The sequence below is a fragment of the Hakea prostrata genome, chromosome 6 (assembly GCF_041222555.1).
Source record: "Hakea prostrata isolate BN-2017 chromosome 6, UWA_Hpros_2, whole genome shotgun sequence".
Lineage (NCBI taxonomy): Eukaryota > Viridiplantae > Streptophyta > Magnoliopsida > Proteales > Proteaceae > Hakea > Hakea prostrata.
The window spans coordinates 29,044,537-29,063,137 of record NC_142605.1 but is presented as its reverse complement, the minus strand read 5'-3'; the positions used below and the strand labels follow the sequence as shown (position 1 = coordinate 29,063,137).

At 36.3% G+C, this 18,601-nt stretch overlaps 2 protein-coding genes and 1 pseudogene across 2 annotated transcripts; all 3 read left to right on the top strand.

Annotated features, from left to right (window-relative positions):
* Window positions 1-1,302: 1,302 nt before the first annotated feature.
* LOC149013135 (serine/threonine-protein kinase SAPK3-like) lies at window positions 1,303-6,023 on the top strand. Its single transcript, XM_089159014.1, has 9 exons — window positions 1,303-1,744; window positions 2,209-2,283; window positions 2,989-3,090; window positions 3,249-3,302; window positions 3,424-3,516; window positions 3,616-3,708; window positions 5,038-5,142; window positions 5,227-5,325; window positions 5,426-6,023. The coding sequence occupies exons 1-9, from the start codon at window positions 1,622-1,624 to the stop codon at window positions 5,699-5,701; spliced, it is 1,020 nt and encodes a 339-aa protein (XP_089015140.1). The 5' UTR covers window positions 1,303-1,621; the 3' UTR covers window positions 5,702-6,023.
* Window positions 6,024-8,587: 2,564 nt separating this feature from the next.
* On the top strand, window positions 8,588-13,550 carry LOC149013134 (peptidyl-prolyl cis-trans isomerase). Its single transcript, XM_089158963.1, has 5 exons — window positions 8,588-9,193; window positions 10,239-10,337; window positions 10,490-10,534; window positions 11,436-11,573; window positions 12,958-13,550. Exons 1-5 carry the CDS (start codon window positions 8,795-8,797, stop codon window positions 13,276-13,278), a joined length of 1,002 nt encoding a protein of 333 aa, XP_089015089.1. The 5' UTR covers window positions 8,588-8,794; the 3' UTR covers window positions 13,279-13,550.
* A 1,368-nt stretch (window positions 13,551-14,918) lies between these two features.
* On the top strand, window positions 14,919-17,516 carry LOC149013133 (cation/H(+) antiporter 15-like; annotated as a pseudogene).
* The last annotated feature ends 1,085 nt before the right edge of the window (window positions 17,517-18,601 follow it).

Below are 18,601 nucleotides of genomic sequence, written 5' to 3'. Positions count from 1 at the left end.
TTATCATATTCTCATTAGTTTCGCATTAGAAATTCTATCCTACAACTTTAACCTAAAGATCTCTTTCCATGTTAGATTTTTATGTATATTGTAAAGCTATCATATTTCATGAATCTTTTTCTTTGACTTGACATTTTATCTTTTTGGGATAGGATTCCTTTCAATCCTATTAGCGTGTACTTTACTTTCGTCCAAGGTAAAGCGGTAAGTTTCTAACATGGAATGATCTTCTTCTTCTTCTCTTTTTATTATTTTTTTTAGGGGGGAGGGGGGTGGACCATTGACTAGTTTGATCTTCAACCCTAAACTATTGGGTTTCGTAATATATACTTTCACAAAATGAGACTAAATGTCACATATAGTGTCTAACAATTATGCATATCTGTGGAGTAATGTCTAGGTTTTTTCTTTAAAAAAGTGAAAAGATCTTTGCTTGATAAATATGCCTAGCGTTTGAGAACTAAAATCCCTCTAAGAAATAAGAGTAACTCGTGACATACTCAGATGAGTCTGATTTACGATAACATTAAGTTAATACTCTTTCATCACATACTCGAGAAGAGAGATCTATGTTGTCAATGTTTAGAAGTAACCCTATCTCTTAAATGTATGATAAGAAACACAAAAGTGGTGTTTGTTTATGAATCCAACTCTATTCAGATGGAATTCGTAATAGTTTAACCTTATATGGTATATCCTATTTTGATCCTCAAATGCATCCATAGAAGTTCATCACACACTTAAGAGTTAAGAATGCCACATTTCCATTGGCCTGTTTGCTGTTACCGACTTAACTTTTTTCTTTTCAATTCCAATTTCTAGGGTTTCAAGTTTTCAACTTTCAACTTTCAACTTTCAAGCATAGCGAGACTGGATTTCCAGTCAAATTTGGCTGTTTATGAATTCTATCCAAAACCGACCACTTACCCTGTTTCAAGAGCTTTCCCATTTCTTTCGTTATAATTCCTCAAAGTAAAGAAAAGCGAAAGTGCAGAGACAAACGTCAGCAGCTACTAAGGAATTGATTGGTCAGTTTGGTTGCTTTCCTGCAAAACGCGGAAGAAAATTCCCGACCTTTTCGCCTTTCACAAATCACCACCACCCTGGGACGCGTGAAGACCCCTGACATCCAACGAACGTAACGGTCGTTTTACAGTGTGGAACCCACTAACGCCCAACTACCTACCTGCTTACCCAAATGGATGGGTTCTTCTACGCGTGTCTCTGAAGAATTTTTCTTAATCTCTTTCTTTATTCTCAATCTGAGAAGAGTCAGCGTCAAAATCTGAAACCCAAAAAATCTGAAACCCAGAGGAGTGGGAACAGTTTTTATCATGGATAAAATAGATTTTTGGGTTTTATCGATGGTGACCCAACGTGGGTCTTGCTCACTTTTCTTGTTAGTCTTTTTTATTTGGTTCGATTTTTTCCTGTTTATGGTCAGATTAACAACATGATGGAAGCTTCAGACCGACATAAAATCGGTGGTTGGGTCATTCAAGCGTGTTTCTCTGTTCATCAAATCTTTTTGATTCTGGGAATTTGTACTTCAACGTTTTAAGGAATCGGGTAGTTTTGTTTCTCTTAGAACTCTTTACTCTGTTTTGACTTCTGGGTGGAGATGGAAGAGCGTTACGAGCTAGTGAAGGAACTTGGGTCTGGGAATTTTGGAGTAGCGAGACTAGTTAGAGATAAGAAGACCAAGGAGCTTGTTGCAGTCAAATACATAGAGAGGGGAAAGAAGGTATCCAATCTAGTTTCCCCCCTCTGTTTTCTGTCTTTCCGTATGTTGTGGAAATAGTGGCGGTTCTGATCGTGCTATTGAATCCTTCTCGTTTTGATCTTCATCCTGGTTTTTGCATTGTTGATTTATTGAGATAGGTTACTTGGTTTTCATTTGGCAAATTGATCCTTTTAATTATTAACATTTTCTCATATAACTCGAACGGGATTTGACTTTTCTTTGACATTGATTTTGGTGTTTTCACAAATCTTATTTTGAATATTACTGAACTGAATGATGCCCTTATGGGCGGAGTTAGATACTCAGATTAAAATTTCTACTGAAGTTAGGGTTATTTGAATAGTATTTCCTGGTTTTATTCTACACCTGATTGTTATTTTCCTTTCGCTTAGTTACTTGATATTGGATTATGATTGCAATTGTGATGGAGTTGATTGGAATGTGAACTCTTCTGTGGTTTTCAGATCGATGAAAATGTTCAGAGGGAAATCATAAACCATAGGTCTCTAAGGCATCCCAATATCGTTCAATTCAGGGAGGTAAGGCATTAGATCCCTTCAGGTGACTCTGTTGAATACATTCTCCTTGCCAGAATAGCAACTGTTTATGAATTTTAGTTCTTAGAGTGACATAATTTGTAGCAAAATTATCAGCATTGTTATTGCATAACTCTATATAAGTGTATGGCTTATAACATGAGCTCATAACATGTTTTTGCATCTATTTACAAATCTTATTCTGTTTAATTGGCATTGGTGATGAGTTAAGTTAGCTGATCCAAGCTAAATTACAGCTGCCAACAACCTCACAAGATCAATTGAAGAAACAAAGATTTTCAACCATGAAAGTTTTATAAATTGCTTAAACACTGTGATCCAGTTTTTTTATTTTGTCAGCATGATTTTTATCAGTCTGATGGGGTTTGAGAGCTTCATCAGTAGGTTACTAAGGAGCCCCATGTACTGTGTCATATTGTGATTCATAATGGTGAATTAAAATTCATTTCCATTGCTTTTGAGAATGCTTGTTTAATTTGCATATGCTACTTTTAATTTTCCGTGCTCGATTGCTTCAAAAAAATTTGATTTCTTAGGTGCAACCCTCAATTCCTCTCTTCTATTTGTCTCCACTTTCTTGGGTTGGATTCAGAATCCACATGATATAAAAACTTGGCTGCCTGACCACAGCTTTTGAATCATCCCTAAAACAGTGAAGAAGACACGAATAAAGATCTTTGCATGCAGGTTCTCTTGACGCCTACACATCTAGCTATTGTCATGGAATACGCAGCTGGAGGTGAACTCTTTGAGAGAATAAGCAGTGGGGGCCGTTTGGGTGAGGATGAGGTATTTAGCAAAACCTGTATGTTCCTAGTTTAGAATTATCTACATCTCTGTATTTTAAGTTTGTAGAATTGTTTGGTCATCTGTGATTCTTTGTATGCAAATAAAAGATACTTTCTTTGCCACAGTGCTTTTCTCCCTAACAATTCTCTATGCATCAGGCTAGATTTTTCTTCCAGCAGCTAATATCTGGAGTCAGCTACTGTCACTCTATGGTATAGTGTCAGCATCCTTCCATTGTGTTTTAGACCATTATCAGTGGAATGCTTTCGTCGTTGTTTGTCTTTTTCTTTTTGTTTTTTTAGTCTGAATTTTCATTCTTCCTTATTTTCACAGCAAATTTGTCATAGAGACCTCAAGCTAGAAAATACACTATTGGACGGAAATGCTACACCAGGTCTTAAGATTTGTGATTTTGGCTATTCCAAGGTGTGTGGTAATATACTTGTGCATTTCATTATGCTACTCAGTATGAGCAAGGACTTTCACCCTTCAGATTTTTATTGCTTACTCTCTTATTTGTATTAGTCTGCCATATGGCACTCACAACCCAAATCAGCAGTTGGAACACCAGCATACATTGCTCCAGAGGTCTTGTCACGGAAGGAGTATGATGGAAAGGTATTCATTTATTTGTTTGGTAAAGCGTAACATGGAAATGAATTCTGTTTGAACTCTGCACCTTTAAGCTTCTGTATGGTATGGTGCTAGGGCTGTAATAAATGGGGGTTAGGAATGGCACTCGTATCTGTTTAAATGTCCAGCCGTTGAATTGGATATCGAATGATCTATGAAATATATACAAGGGCAGAAAATAGACATCCATGCCTATGGTTCCCATTGTTATAGTTATTTTTGTTTGGGATTAAAAGCTACTTTGGGACACTGCTTTTATATTTACAATTAAAGATATATACAGTATCCCTATAAGCTGCATAGTTCCTAAAACCTGATCTTACAGAACCTTTAAATTCATATGTTTTTGAACTTATCTGCTCCACAATCCCTATTTATAATGTGAGATTGTATGTTTTAGAATGTACATACCATATTTATGAGTTGGAGATATGCACATTCATATCAGAAAATACAATTGGATACTGATTAACTCTAGATGAAATCCGTGCCACTGAACTTGCAGTTACTGTCTTTTTGACTACCTAATTCATGGGTATGATTGATAAACATGGCCGTTATCATATGAAAGTGATAATCTTACTTTTCACTTAACTCAGTAAAATTTAAAAGAGCGTACCCAGAAAAATTTAGTTAAGGGGAGGTGAAACACATTTGCCTTTTATAATTATTGGTATGTTGGTCTCCAATGAAAGGTATACTGAGTGGATGGTCTGTGTCATTGCATTTTAAGAGAGATCTGTAAAGAGAAGTCAAAGATTTTGGGTTTTTTTGGGGGGGGGGGGGGGGAGCGGGTGGGGGTGTTTCTGAAATGCAGTATCAATTGAGATATTAATGCGTGAGTTCCTGTTCATGAAAATGGATGTGTAGTCTTGGAATGTAAAAATGGATTCAAGGGTGTCTGGAATTGTTGCTTTAGTGAAAAAGAAATTCCAAGAATATTATTTACTATTTCTGGTAATTTGGCTGACAAGATTTTATGGCCTACTCCACTTTATTGGGATAAATTTTAGTGGAATTATGTTTCATATGAGGTAAGGAAACCCAATTTAATTATTAGCTCTTGACCAAGAATGTGCCAGTATATTCATGTAGCAGAGGTAATTCTGTTTCTTCTTAGAACGACTTCTGCTCATTCCATACCCATATTGAAGATTGTTGGCCATGAAGATGCTTCATGACTTATATGCATGACAGCATGAGACAATATGGATGGTAAAGAAGCATATTATTTGCAGTGAATGTGTAGTCTGCTCCTGCTGTAAGTGTCTACCTTGGTTATCTGAACACCTGATACAATTACTCTGATTGTAGATAGCAGATGTCTGGTCCTGTGGTGTGACACTGTATGTGATGTTGGTAGGAGCATATCCATTTGAGGATCCTGGGGATCCTAAAAATTTCAGGAAGACCATTGAGGTGAATCCTTGCAATCCTCTACATTTTTACATTGCAGAATTGAGGTCCATTCTACTAACTTGACACCTTCAATGTGCTGAACAGAGAATATTAGGCGTTCGATATTCCATACCCAACCATGTAAAAGTCTCTGATGGTTGCAGGCACCTCCTCAATCAGATTTTTGTTGCCAATCCCTCAAAGGTAGCAGCAATTCTCTGAATGAATTTCTTGCGACATATTCAAAACTTTTAACTGACAGAATGATCAACTGATGATCTCTATTTTCTTTTCTTACTCAAAGAGGATTACTATTCCTGAGATAAAAAAGCATCCTTGGTTTCTTGAGAATTTGCCAAAAGAGCTGACTAGAGGGGAGAGAAATGATGCAGACGCAGAACACAATCACTCCTCTCAGAGTGTTGAAGAAATTATGAAGATCATACAGGAGGCAAGGAGTTTAGAGGAAGGTTCCAAACTTGAAGATCAATTTGATTTGGAGCTGGGGGAACTTGAAGAAACAGAGACTGATGTTGAATCTGAAGTTGAAAACAGTGGTGACTATGTAACCTCTGTGTGATTATTGCGTACAACCTCGGTATGAGATATGTGTTTTAGTTGCATTTTGTGGTGTGGATAAACAAGTGGATTGTATACTGTTGCCTATGTTGTACAGATGACTTATCTCTCAATCATTTTTCCTGTTGGTGGTATATTTAAGCTTTTGTTCTAGTTACAAGTCCAGGATAGAAAGTATTTATCGCCTGGGATTTGCTCTAGGTAGAAGCTTTGCTGAAATTGTGGTAGTTGTAAGAATTGTTTGGTGATTTGTTTTTGGAAAACCTCTTCGAATAAATGAATAATGAACTGGTTGTTGTGTGTTTTTGAAATTTAATTTAATATAAGTAGCTTTGAATTCTAAAACCCCTTTCTATTAGTTTCTCCTCTCCATTATAAGGTAAAAAGAGTGCTTCAATGGATGAGGCTTCTCTGAATAAATTTCTTGCCAGTGATGCCTAAGTGTAATCTATCAATGGTGGTAGAGAGTGGGAAGAAGACCCTTATTATATCCACCTTAAATCAATCATGTTAATCATCAAATTATTTTCAAACGCGAATTTGGTGACAAAGGTTTCTACACAAGTAGAGTCTAGGGGAAAATTTCCCTACAAAATCTTACCCCAATATTTTTGTGATTATCTAGCTATTGGTGATTAAAATTTCGAATCAATCTAATATTTCGATGCCCCATAAATTTTAGGGTTATTTCAACGTTGGTTAATTTGAGGTTTACCTTTGGGGAGAAGTTTCAAGTCTTTAACCCATCTATTTTTAGTTTTATATTATTCAATATTCTTAGTGGTGCTATAGACTCTTGCATTCCTTTCGAACCAAATATAATAGTAAATTATTATAAATATGGTGAAGAAACATTGTATAGCATTTTTATCGGAATGAGAGTTAGTTAGAAAAGAATTGCATAAGTTAATGAGGTAATTATTGCTAATTAATTCCATCCTGAGCCCCAATGATCTTGCTACCCATATTCTTTTCATCCAATTACATGATATGAAGACATGCCAAGTCGATTCTTCTTTGTTACTGCATAATTACAGATCGGGGTTGATCTTAGTTGGTAATCTTGTATTTCAAAGACGCCAGAAAAAGTTTTAAACTTCAGATGAATGGATAATTTCCAATGAAACTTCCACCATTTAGAGTATGGTGTTCATGAGTCATGGTTATTCATTTTTGACAAGTTTTTCCAGCTAATATCCATGATCCCTTTTTCCTTTTGACCTTTGGATCGAAGAGTGATGAGTTGGACGAGTATTTTGCTTTGAGAGTTTTCCCCCATAGTGAGTTTGAGTTATTGAGAAGTCTCTAGCATTGCTTCAACAGCAATGCACAGTTAATATGCTCCATTAGTTTAAAACCTAGTTCGCCTTGCTGTTTAGATTTGCAACATCGTTCTCAGGAGATGAGTGGTAGTTGTTTTCTCTTGTTTGGCTTTCCTAACCGTAACCTCTGACGTACTAAATCCAGTTTCCTGCAAACCAGTTTTGGGGAAGCAAAAACATTGAATTAGATAAACAAATTGAGATTGGAATATAGATTTCATGAGTACTTTCCTTCTTGCATAAGATTGAGCTTAGGCTTTCCAAGAGGCCATTTTTTCCCCCATTTTTATTAGGAGATAATCAAATTGTTTTTGTTTTGACCCCTTTCATAGAATAATTGAGTTCCTAAGTAGATAACATCCTTCTTCATTTCCTTAATTTCTAGCACTGACAAAATTGCTTCTTTATTTGCATGGTCCACATTTGTAGAGAAAAGACACCACTCTTGTCAAAGTTAATTTGCTGTCCTGTAAAATCAGAGAAAATATCTATAGCAACTTGTAGAGCTAATACATCTTCCATTTCCTTATCTCTGGATTTTTATTTTACAATTCTCCCTTATCTTTTCTCCTCCTTGGTCCCATATTGTTAGGCCATTACATGATTTTCCACTCTCCCTCTCCCTTTCTTTTCTCTTTTTCTCTTTCTTTTCATATTTACTTCTTGTTTTTGTGGAAAAAAAGTTTAAAAAAATCTTGTCCTTCACCCTGTGCTTTACATTTTATCTTAGATTATTGAACAAATTACACCGATACCCAAAAATGGAGGTTTTAAAGTACTAACACCTACTTTATGTTTAAAAAAAAGATTCAAAATTGGATTTTCATTGAATATATTTGTCCAATTTGTCACTAAAAACAATTAAAAGTACTATTTATTTTCTTTTAATTCCTGTCTGAATGGTTTTCAGTGACAAATTGGACAAATATATCCAATGAAAATCTAATTTTGGAGTTTATGTGTTTTTTAAACATAAAATGAGTTGTCAATTCTTTAAGGCCTCCATTTTGAGGTGCTAGTGCAACTTTCTCTAGATTCTTCGATCCTTCAAAAGATTCCTTTAGCTTTTTTTTTTGGTTGAAGTTCCAACTCCTTTTAGGAAGAAAAATAATAATAAAAAGTGAGAAAATTTGTACTAGATAAATGAGATTTTTTTTTTATAAGTTGGTAAGTTGGTAAATGATATGTTATTATCGAGAGGTAAAAATAAAGATTAATTAGATAAAAGATATTCAACGGTTGAGATTTAATCGAATTAATTGATCACTTAATTCTCACGGTTGTCGCATTACCCTTTTTTTTTTTTTAATTTTTTTCTTTAATTTAATTGAGTTACTGTTTTTATTGCCATTACATAATACCAAACTACTAGCATTTGTTTCAGTTCTCAACAAATTTAAGTACACAATCTAAAATTAAAATCGAAAGCAAACGACTTATTAAAACTATTTCGCCGTAAAATGGTCGCTATTAATGATCTGAATTCTAAAACCTTGCTTCGATTACCCAAAAAGGAAAAAAAAAAAAAGAAAAAAAATCTGAAACCTTCTATAATCAAAGATTCTCTCTCCATTCCCCATGAGTCCTCGCTCTGATGTCCTTATTAGCAGCTCCCATAGAAACCTGTCATTTCAAATTCCAACTCAGAGTTCTCTTGCTTCTCTGGTCAACGCTTCTTTTCTGCTAATTTCGAATCTGCGAAACCAAGAAAGAGTAAAAAGAAACCAAGAAAGAGAACAGAGCCGCTTCTTCTCTGCATTCCTCAATTGCAGATGGCTCGAAGGCAAAATGATTCCCGAACTAGTCGCTGGGTTTACTTGATCCTTATGTTAGTGGGATTCGTTTCATGTTCTGTGGTTTACATGGTTATGTCTTCGGCGTTCAGACCGAGCACCATTTCATCCGTTTCGGACCTCGATTCATCTTCTTCTGAAGGTGGAAGTAAATTGAAGCCGAATTCGGGTTTGGAAGACGGACAGTGTTGTAGAGGGGTAGATAATTTGGAGCTCTGGGGACCTGTTGCCAAATGGGGTACAGACTTTAAGGTTAATTCTGCTAAGGAGTGTTGTCAGGCATGCAAGGAGATGTGTAATGGCCGGGATGAGTCATGCTTGTGCAATTCTTGGGTTTTCTGTGGGAACAAAGAGTCTTGCGGTTCCAAATATCGTGAGGTGAGTCGGTAATTGATAATGGGTGCATGGTTTTCAATCATGTATTTCTATCTTCTTGGATTGGTTTGATGAATCTTGCTCTTAGTTACGGATGGTGAACTGGGTTTCTGGTGTTTGCTTTTTACACAGATTGGTACAACTTCTTTTCTTCAATTCTACCCCTTTCTTGAATGTTAAGCTGTTAATTGGCTGTTGTAGAACAAATTGGCCAACCGTGCAGCAAATTTCTTGCTGCAATTATTGTTATTCAGAATAATTCATAAAGTTACAACAAATTAATGAAGCTAATTGGAATCCAAATCCTGTGGTTAATTACCATAGTAGCTACAAGCTAAAGGAATATATAAGTGGCCGATCAGGTACGATTGGGTAGGCTTTTAACTTGTACAATTTATAAGCATTTTCTTGAATTTTGGAAACTTCATCAGCAATAATTCATTCAAGCATCATTTCTCTGTTGTCTATTGCTAGAAGAACTTTCTTTAAAGCTGAAACAAAAACAGAATATGTTCCTGGAATGAATTATGAGAACGTAGCTTTTGCTGAAGTGTCTTCTGTATCATTAGCTTTTGTTTGAGTAGTAGAAATGTAAGTTCACTTGGCCTGAGGAAAGCAAAATAGAATTGGTAATAAGTGCTCAGATGTGTCATGGTGGAGCTAACCATCTTAAGGAAGAGATGTTCTTTTGAGGAAATATCATTAGATGCAAAGACCTATGGTGCCATGTGCAGCACCTGTCTTAAACTTTCCATTACAGCTCTTGCTTCTGTTCAGAGTCACTTGGGCTTCCAGTTGTTTTTGTAAAATGAGCTACAAATTTCCCCAGTCATCAACATTTGGTGGGGGTCCATTGATTCCCAATTGAAACCTTCCATACCTTAGCAGCCCTTTTCTTTTCTCTATAGTTTACTTTTTCTTTTATTATTATTCTTTCCCCATATATGGGTTCCATAAGTGTTTGTAAGTGGAACTCTGATGAATTTGGACGTGACTTGCAATGTTGTCACTCAAATAAATTCCTAATTTTATTCATTCATTTTCTCAGTGCTGGTTGAAGAAACAGAAGGATCATTTGGCCCCAGAAATACATGCAGAAGGAGAGAAAGTTATGTGGACATCTGGTCTTATGTATAGAAAAGGAGCGGTTTGTATTTTGTCATCTGGATATTTTCTTGTGTATTTCTCAACAAATCTGCTTGAAATCTGTTTGAGGAGAGTCCATTGTTGTTGTTGCTACCAGTATTGCTTTTTATCCTTTTTAGCTAACATTTTGTTTTTCTTTGGTTATTTTTGTAGGGTATTGTTGGGTTGGAAACGGAGTATGGCATGCTTCATATAGAAGTATGTTCTAATCTTTCATCTAGTTTGGATGCTAATGTGTTCAATGTTGACCAAATGACTGCAATCACAAATGTTTTTGCTTAAGACATCATATATTCAACCATGATTAGCTTTAAGCTAGCACCATTTCTTTCGTTATATTTTTTTGGTGTATATTATTGTCTTCCAGTCAATGAACCAAACGTAGAAAGTGCTCTCTCTCTTTTTTGGGTGTCCTTCACTCTTGTTGTGCTCTCTTTTCCTTTCAGGTCTGGAAGTCTCTTTTGCTGTAATACTGGATGGCTGTAGATTAGAGGTCTCTTAAAATAAAAAAGATTGGGGGGGGGGGGGGGGGGGGCTAGGGTGCTAGTCAGAAGATAATGTCTCAGTACCCTCAGGCCAAACTTTATGCTAGTAGTGAGTTTGCAACCTTTGTCATTTGTTATGACATAATGTCCTTAGTTAGGTATATCCAATTATTATCGCATCTGTCTTTGAGATAATCCATCTTTCCCTGTTACAACCATGTAGTATGAGTTGATACATAATCCCTGTATCTTAAGAAATTGACAGATTCTTTTAGAGCTGCACAGTTGCCACTTTGCAGTTACCAGGTGGTACTTTCATTACTGTCATACTTGATGGTTATGTGTAGGACTACAGAAAGTTCATTCACTGTCTGAAGGTTTCTATAGGAAATTTCAGCTTGTTTAAAGGGGACACTTGCTATAAGGTGGTATAGTATGGGCCTCTGAATGAGTGTGGGGTAAACTGTAATCATCCTGTCATATCTTATGACTGATATTGTTTGCTGTCTCCTTTGCTAACCTCTCAACATTGTTTGAAATTCTAATTTTGCCAATTTAATTATCTCCTCATGGTTCCACAGTTAACTCCATATGCCTGATGAATGTTTTTCCAGCTTTTTCCTGAAGTTGCTCCACATTCAGTGCGGTACATACTAGACTTGTTGGAATTGCGACATTGTGCGGGTTGCCATTTTTATCGCGCAGAAGGCCGTGGGACGTCTTGGGATTCAAAAGGAAATCACATAAAGGATGTAAGTATCATACCAACCCATCAATTTTATGTAATTATTTGAATAAAAAAAGTCTGGGAAGACTGCTTGTTGTAGCTGTCTTTTACTTTCTTAGGTTCAAAATATCCTTTTCCTTCTTGTCACTTAGAATTTCACAACGTTTCTTTGCATGTCACTTATAGTTCATTTCATTTTATTGATGGTTCTCTTGAATCTGAAATTTTCTCAACCAAGTAAGAATGGATAAATAAAATGAGTGGGGAAGGAGGATTGACGGACAATAAGATTGCACTGGGGATAGAACTTTAACTGATGAGAATTTTTGTTCATCAACGCTACATCAAATAAAATCCGAGCAGTGAGTGACATTTTGCTATATTATTCAGGCCTTTTAAACATGGGGAGCCTGTTTAATAATCCTTAAATTTGGTGGCAGGCCTTGAGTGGTGAGTTCATTCATATTTATTTATTTATTTAAAATTTTTTTTTTTGGGGGGGGGGGGGGTCATTCATCTGTACTTGTCATTTCTCATTTGTGGGCCAAATTTTTCTGTCTGAGAAGGCTTTCTTCAAGTTGGCCAATTAGTTAAAAAAATTCTCCCATCCTATATTCCTCCAACACTTGGCATAACAACCAGAACTAGTAACCAGGGAACCTATACAAATCATAGAAACATACTTCATCCTTAAACTGAGTACCCAAGAACTATTAACCAGGGAGCCTATACAAATCATACAAATGTACTTCATCCCTAAACTAAGTACCCAAGCCAGTTTTAGAAAGTATCTACTTACTATCACTCGAAGTCTAATCTTGGTCTTAACAATCTAAAAAAAAAAAAAAAAAAAAAACTAATCTTCGATATTTTTCAGATTCTTATACTGTTCAACCTATCTATCAGACTAAGTTGTTTGATAAGTAAATGGACACCACTTGTTCAGCTTATTGCACAACTTAGAGTTGGGCACACAGGCATGCTGCCCTAATGCAGGTATAATGTGTTTTGGCCATTGTTGTTACTGTTGTATCAAAATCATTTTCTGTAACCTTTTCTCTAAACATTGTTTATATTTTCTGTATTACACTGTCGAATACTACTGGTGAAAGCTCAAAAAGTAAATGAGCTATAACTATAAACTATGCGCTTGTCTCTACTCTTAGCAACCTTGGATCATCCTCTTGTTTTGGGGTTTAACTAGTTTGTATTTTCTGCTTCCTGGATTTGAAAGATGTATTCAATTCCTGTATGGTTTCTCCATAACAAGTGTTGAATCCACTGGCTCAAATAGTGGAATTTTTTTCTGTAGAGTTCAGAAGTCCATTTCTTCCTTTGTTGTAATCTTTATTTTTATTTCTGTTACTTTAGTTTATCTGTCTAAATGAAATGTTCTATGAAACATACAGGCTTCTTTTGGTCCTCCATATGCTCTGATCCAGGGCACACTTGAAGCACAAGGAATCCCATCAAAGACACTCCCATTAGAAGATTGTCCAGCAATAAAAAGAGGATCCATTGCATTGATTGGTTCTGGCCCAGAGTTCTTTATTAGCCTAGCAAACCACTACGAGTGGAAGAATGCATACACTGTGTTTGGTTCTGTTCTACCAGAAGATATGGAGAAAGTGGAAAAAATTGCACAGCTTGCTACCAAACCAGATGTCTGGAGAGGTGTCAACGTTTCTGTCTTAGAGAAACCTGCTTCCTTGCGGTGGCGGAGAGTATAGCCAATCATGGGGTCCTAAAACCTGAACAGAATGAGATATCAGATTCCAGTGGTTCTTAGGCCTCTTTGGCATGATTTTTCTGTATGATTTTTACCCAAAAAATGGTTTTGGCTTTGTTTGGTACAGTATATGGAAGCTAGTAAAAGCCTTAAAAAAATAGAAAAAATTAAAAATAGAAAGAATGTTGCTTGTGTCATTGTGTGTCCTTAAACCCTCGGCCTTTCTGCACTTGTTGGACTCTTTGTTTGCATGAGTCAATCCAGTTATGTTCCATGGGCACAGGTATATATATACCTTTGAAGCTTTTCAAAAGCCTTGAATGACATTTGACCTCAACGTTGAAGTCCTCCGAATTTAACACCTGGATTCATCGGAATTCAATAAGTACAATCGCTATTCAAATCCAATATGATATCTGTCGGAAATTGATAAAAGGTATCTAATAAGATCATTATAATTGTCCAATTGGATTGTCAATCACCAGTTTCCAAATTTGATTATCAATCTTGTAGAGAAAATTAATGTTTAATCAAATGGAACCCATAATTTGGCCAATTTGCTATGGATAATTGATAAGGTTTAAAGAACCTACAGGGAGAAAGAAAGCCCGACCAATAGAGAGAGTATACCTGCTGCTATTGAGAAAAGAAAGATTCATTTCATATTTAGAGAAGTGGTGATTTCGACCTACTAATTAAGGTTAGTCAGTCCAGATTTTAGTGAGTGTTGAAATTTCACTTGGTGAGATACCCTTCTAAATTTAAACATACTAAATTTTTTTAAATTAAAAAAAAAACATTTATTCAGGATAAAATTTTAACTTGGTATTATCTGATCAAATAAGTAATTATCCAAGTTCAAATCCTGACTCCTTATTGGATGTTTATAAATGTTTTTTGATAGGGCAAATTATAAGAAAAAATTCAAAATTTTTTTATAGAAAAATTTGAATTCAAGAAAAAATTGAATTCAGACACTTTTTTGTTTTTGGTAATGAATTCAGACACTTTTAAATGAATACAAATGCAATTAGGAGATGGATTTCTACTTTCCTATTTACAGGTTTAATACTTACATCTTATTTTAGAATGGTGAAATAAAGCCTTCAGTTTTGAACGAAAAAAAGCAATCCAACCCCTTAGATGAGCATTTACTATTTCAAACCTTGAGAAGCAGTACCGAGTCTGTTAAGACTGTTACACCAGCAAGAAGTTAAGAGAGTCTAACTTAAATCCAAAACCGTAACATCTTCAACCCTTATCATCCCCCTGATTTCTTGGTTGTCCATCCAGTGCTCTGTGAGTCCAAGCTGATTTCCATTGTTGTCATTTCCTTGCTCTAGGTGTTTTAGCTAGAGCGCCACCAATTAAATCCCGTTGGGCTTTCTTTGCCTGGGTTTCTCCTCCTCGTCTCTCTCTCTCTCTCTCTCTCTCTCTCCTGTGCAAAGAGGTTGGGTGTGGGGGCATCATGGACAGGGCGTTGCTGGAGCCAGAGGAGTTGTGGGCTTATGCAGAGTACTTTGAGAACACAACTGGGTGGCCGATCTGCATTTCCAACTGGACAGGCTCAAGCGGCATCATACAAAGCGATTTTCCTCTTCTTCACTTTGTCCCTCTCCTCATGTTGCATATATCTCTAGCTTCTGCATCAACTCTATTCACTTCTTTTGTTATCAAGCCTCTGGGCCAACCCCTCATGGTTGCCCAAATTTTGGTATGCTAAGCTCCTTTCTCTGGTTTCCTGCTTTCTTTCTTTATGGATAACCAACAAAATTAGAAGAAAACCTTCGAAAAAAATAATGGGTTTTCACTATGGTGATGAGATGATAACGGTTTTCTTTCGTTGGGAAGCTAGAACCTCCACCATTCTCCAAGTGACATTAGTTGATATTGATTGATCAGGATGGTGTCTTACTGGGTCCTTCTGGTCCTTCTGCTTTGGCACATAACCAAAAGTTGCAAGAGTATTGTTTCCATTTCAGAGTTTCGTAATGCTGGACGTAATTGCAATACTGGGAATCATGTTCTATTTCTTCTTGATTGGAGTTTACATCGACCCATGGATAGTAACCAAGATTGGAAAGAAATCCTATGTAATAGGAATTTCAGCTGGCGTTGTTTCCATGGTTTCACCCTTTTTAGGTTTTTATTATGTTTATGACTCTGATACTGATGAGTCATTCAGATATTCACTGCCTTCTGTGATGGGATCACAGACGATAGTCACATTCCCCATTATTGCTCGCTACCTGTTTGAATTCAATATCTTGAATACAGAGTTTGGTAGTGTTGCATTGTCTTCATCGATCGTCGGTGGCATTTTTCCTCTTGTTTACCAAATATGGATCGACACTGGAAATTTTGTTGCATTTCAACTAACTTTATCGAAGTATCCTTTTTATATCAGCCATAATCATCATCATCCGGCCAGTGGCATTGTTTCTAATCAAAGGGAATAAGAAGGGGGCATCAGGATCTATCAATTCCATCTTTGTTGCTGTTATAGTTTCTGGGTTGATAGGCTTTTTGATCGGCTTACCTATCATATGGGGGACCTTTAATTCTGGGATTATCTATTCCTCCTGGACCACCTTTAGGAGCAGCTCTTGTAAAGAGGCTTGAAGTCATTGTTTCATGGATTTTCATGCCAATCTACTTCCTCAAAACCGGTTTAGCAATAAATGTTTTTGTGATATCAAGTTCAAATCTTCTGAAGGTGGGGATTATAATCCTCGTTGCCTGCTCTGGGAAATCTTTGGGAGCATTTCTTGCTGCTATTAAGTGCAACTTACCCTGGTCGATCTGATTCTTTCTCAGTGGCCCTTATTCTCAACGTTAAAGGTGTTCTTGAGATCTACTTAATCAAAGAAATTAGAAGAAACCAGGTTCTATCAACTAGCTTTCTTCTTTTACCTTGTACTAAATATTTTGGTTCAGAAATGTGACTAACCATTTTAAAACTTTTTTATCTAATGGGCAGAGATTAAACAATGAATCCTTTGTAATGGTGTACACTTCTATTCTGGTCTCAACAATGGTAATCACATTTCTGCTAAAAGCTTTGTATGATCCTTCAAAGAGATATTTGGTTTACAGTAGAAGGACTATTATGGATTCCATGCCCAATGTGGAACTCAAACTTTTGATGTGCATCCACAAGGAAGAAAGTGTTCCCCGCCTTATCAACATTCTTGAAGCCTCCCATCACACCCAACTGATCCCATTGCAGCTTACGTTCTCCATTTGGTAGAGCTTGTTGGTCGTGCAACACCACTATTCATCTCACACAATTCACCGATGAACACTTCTTCAAAGGCCAAGCTCTCCAGAAGAATTGTTAATGCTTTTGAGCAATATGTTGATAAGAAAGAAGGAAGCAGCATCACAGTGAATTCCTGGACAGCAGTCACTCCAGTTGCTGCCATGTACGACGACATTTGCAGGTTTGCTCTTGAAAAGAGGACTTCCCTTATAATTCTTCCCTTCCATGAGCAAATAGCTACCAGAGAAAGCATGTCAGATGGAACTCTTTTGGGCTCTAGGTCTATGAACATAAGAGTCCTTGAAAATGCCCCTTGCTCTGTTGCAATCCTTGTTGAACGAGGGATTTGGAGAACCTCAAGTTCTGCATTAGCAAGTTGGTCTCTGTTTCGAGTTGGGATATTGTTCTTCGGCGGTCCAGATGATAGAGAGGCATTAGCATATGGGGTTCGCATGACTGGACATCCCAAGGTCAATCTCATGGTAATTCGAATTTCTGCAGATCCTGATGAATTCTGTGAGACTGTTGAAAAAATGAAACTAGATGATGATGCAATCAGTGACTTTAAACAGAAGAAGGTGGATAATGATCGGATCAGATATAGGGAGGAAATAGTAATGGATGGGATCAGATGTCTTCGTTTGATTCAGTCACTACAGAATGATGATTACCAGCTTGTTATTGTAGGAAGACACCATGATAGAAAATCACCAGTCATGTCTGGACTTGTGGAATGGACTGAGCTTACAGAGCTAGGAACCATTGGGGACTTGTTAACCATGATCTTGGCGATACAACAGCATGCAAAAACAAATCAATTCTCAAAAAAAGGATAGGAAAACAGGCATTGTTGTATTTTTGGTTTAAACAGACATGGTTGTATAGAGCTTTGTATCTTTTTAAAATTTTCTTTTTTATGTGCCATGCACAATCAATTCTTTGATCTGTATATTGAAAAAGTGTACTGTTATCCACAAAATCCCAACCAATTCTTCTTTTTTATGTGGCTGCTTTGACTCTTTTTTGATTCCTTAGTAGCAGGTTTTAGGTCTAATTCGACCTTAGGACCAACATTGATCCAATTAGGAATCTAACCAATGATCCAACTAGCTGGTCAGAATCATCTGCAACACTAACTCTTTTGGATAAGGTCCAGGGAAAATCCTATTAATCCATAAAGTATTAATAACAAATATTTACCCAAAAAAAGTATTAATAATATTATTTTCTCACATATACATTTAAGAATAAATAGATATAAAATTCCATCAGAATCTAGAGAACACTCAATCTTCGTGTTGGTTTTCATGGTCAAAAGCCAATTGGGGGTTCTATCTCGGCCAACATTGGGAAGATGTTCCTTCCACCTTCAATGACGTGATTTTCTTGGATTAAGAATTCACCAACTGTTTGCTACAGCTGATCGATCCCATTATCCCAAGTAACCACGAACATCTTCAAGGCTTGCCAACCTACATCTATTTAAAGCAAACTTGCTATTTGAAAACAAACATACTGATGTGATTTTAAAAAAGATTTATCTATGAGATGGTTTAAAAAAGTTTTACTTTCACTCATTTTATTCTTGAAAAATAAATTATCCAGAGTTCGCAGGTTCGGCTACCGACAAACCAGGTGAACCGACAAAATCTCGTAGACATATACCTGCAATGATATATGACATACTAACTTACCCGGCAAAATATCGATGTAAAATTTAAAAAATTAATAAAATAATATGAAATATCCTTTCAAAACGTCAGTCAGTTAGTGGGAACTAATTATCAACTATGGTGCTAATTATCTAAATTATCCTTCTAATAATTATCTTTTTAATTATACAATTAGTTATTATTCTCCACGTTTTTTAAAATTTCTTTTTCTAATTTACTTCCTAAAAAAAGTCTTACACCAGCAAACAGTTTATGATCTAACTTAAATTCGAAACCTTATCATCCTCCTGATTTCTCGGTTGTCCATCCGGTGCTCAGTGATTCAAGTTGGGTTCAGTTGTTATTCTTCACTTGGTCTGGTTATTTTAGCAAGAGCGCCACCAATTAAA

Coding starts and splice junctions, on each gene's coding strand:
- LOC149013134 (XM_089158963.1), top strand. CDS start 8,795: ATGGCTCGAAGGCAAAATGATTCCCGAACTAGTCGCTGGGTTTACTTG. Junction 10,338..10,489: donor TTATGTATAGAAAAGGAGCG/GTTTGTATTTTG, acceptor TTATTTTTGTAG/GGTATTGTTGGGTTGGAAAC. Junction 10,535..11,435: donor ATGGCATGCTTCATATAGAA/GTATGTTCTAAT, acceptor ATGTTTTTCCAG/CTTTTTCCTGAAGTTGCTCC.
- LOC149013135 (XM_089159014.1), top strand. CDS start 1,622: ATGGAAGAGCGTTACGAGCTAGTGAAGGAACTTGGGTCTGGGAATTTT. Junction 3,517..3,615: donor GTGATTTTGGCTATTCCAAG/GTGTGTGGTAAT, acceptor TATTTGTATTAG/TCTGCCATATGGCACTCACA. Junction 5,326..5,425: donor TTGTTGCCAATCCCTCAAAG/GTAGCAGCAATT, acceptor TCTTACTCAAAG/AGGATTACTATTCCTGAGAT.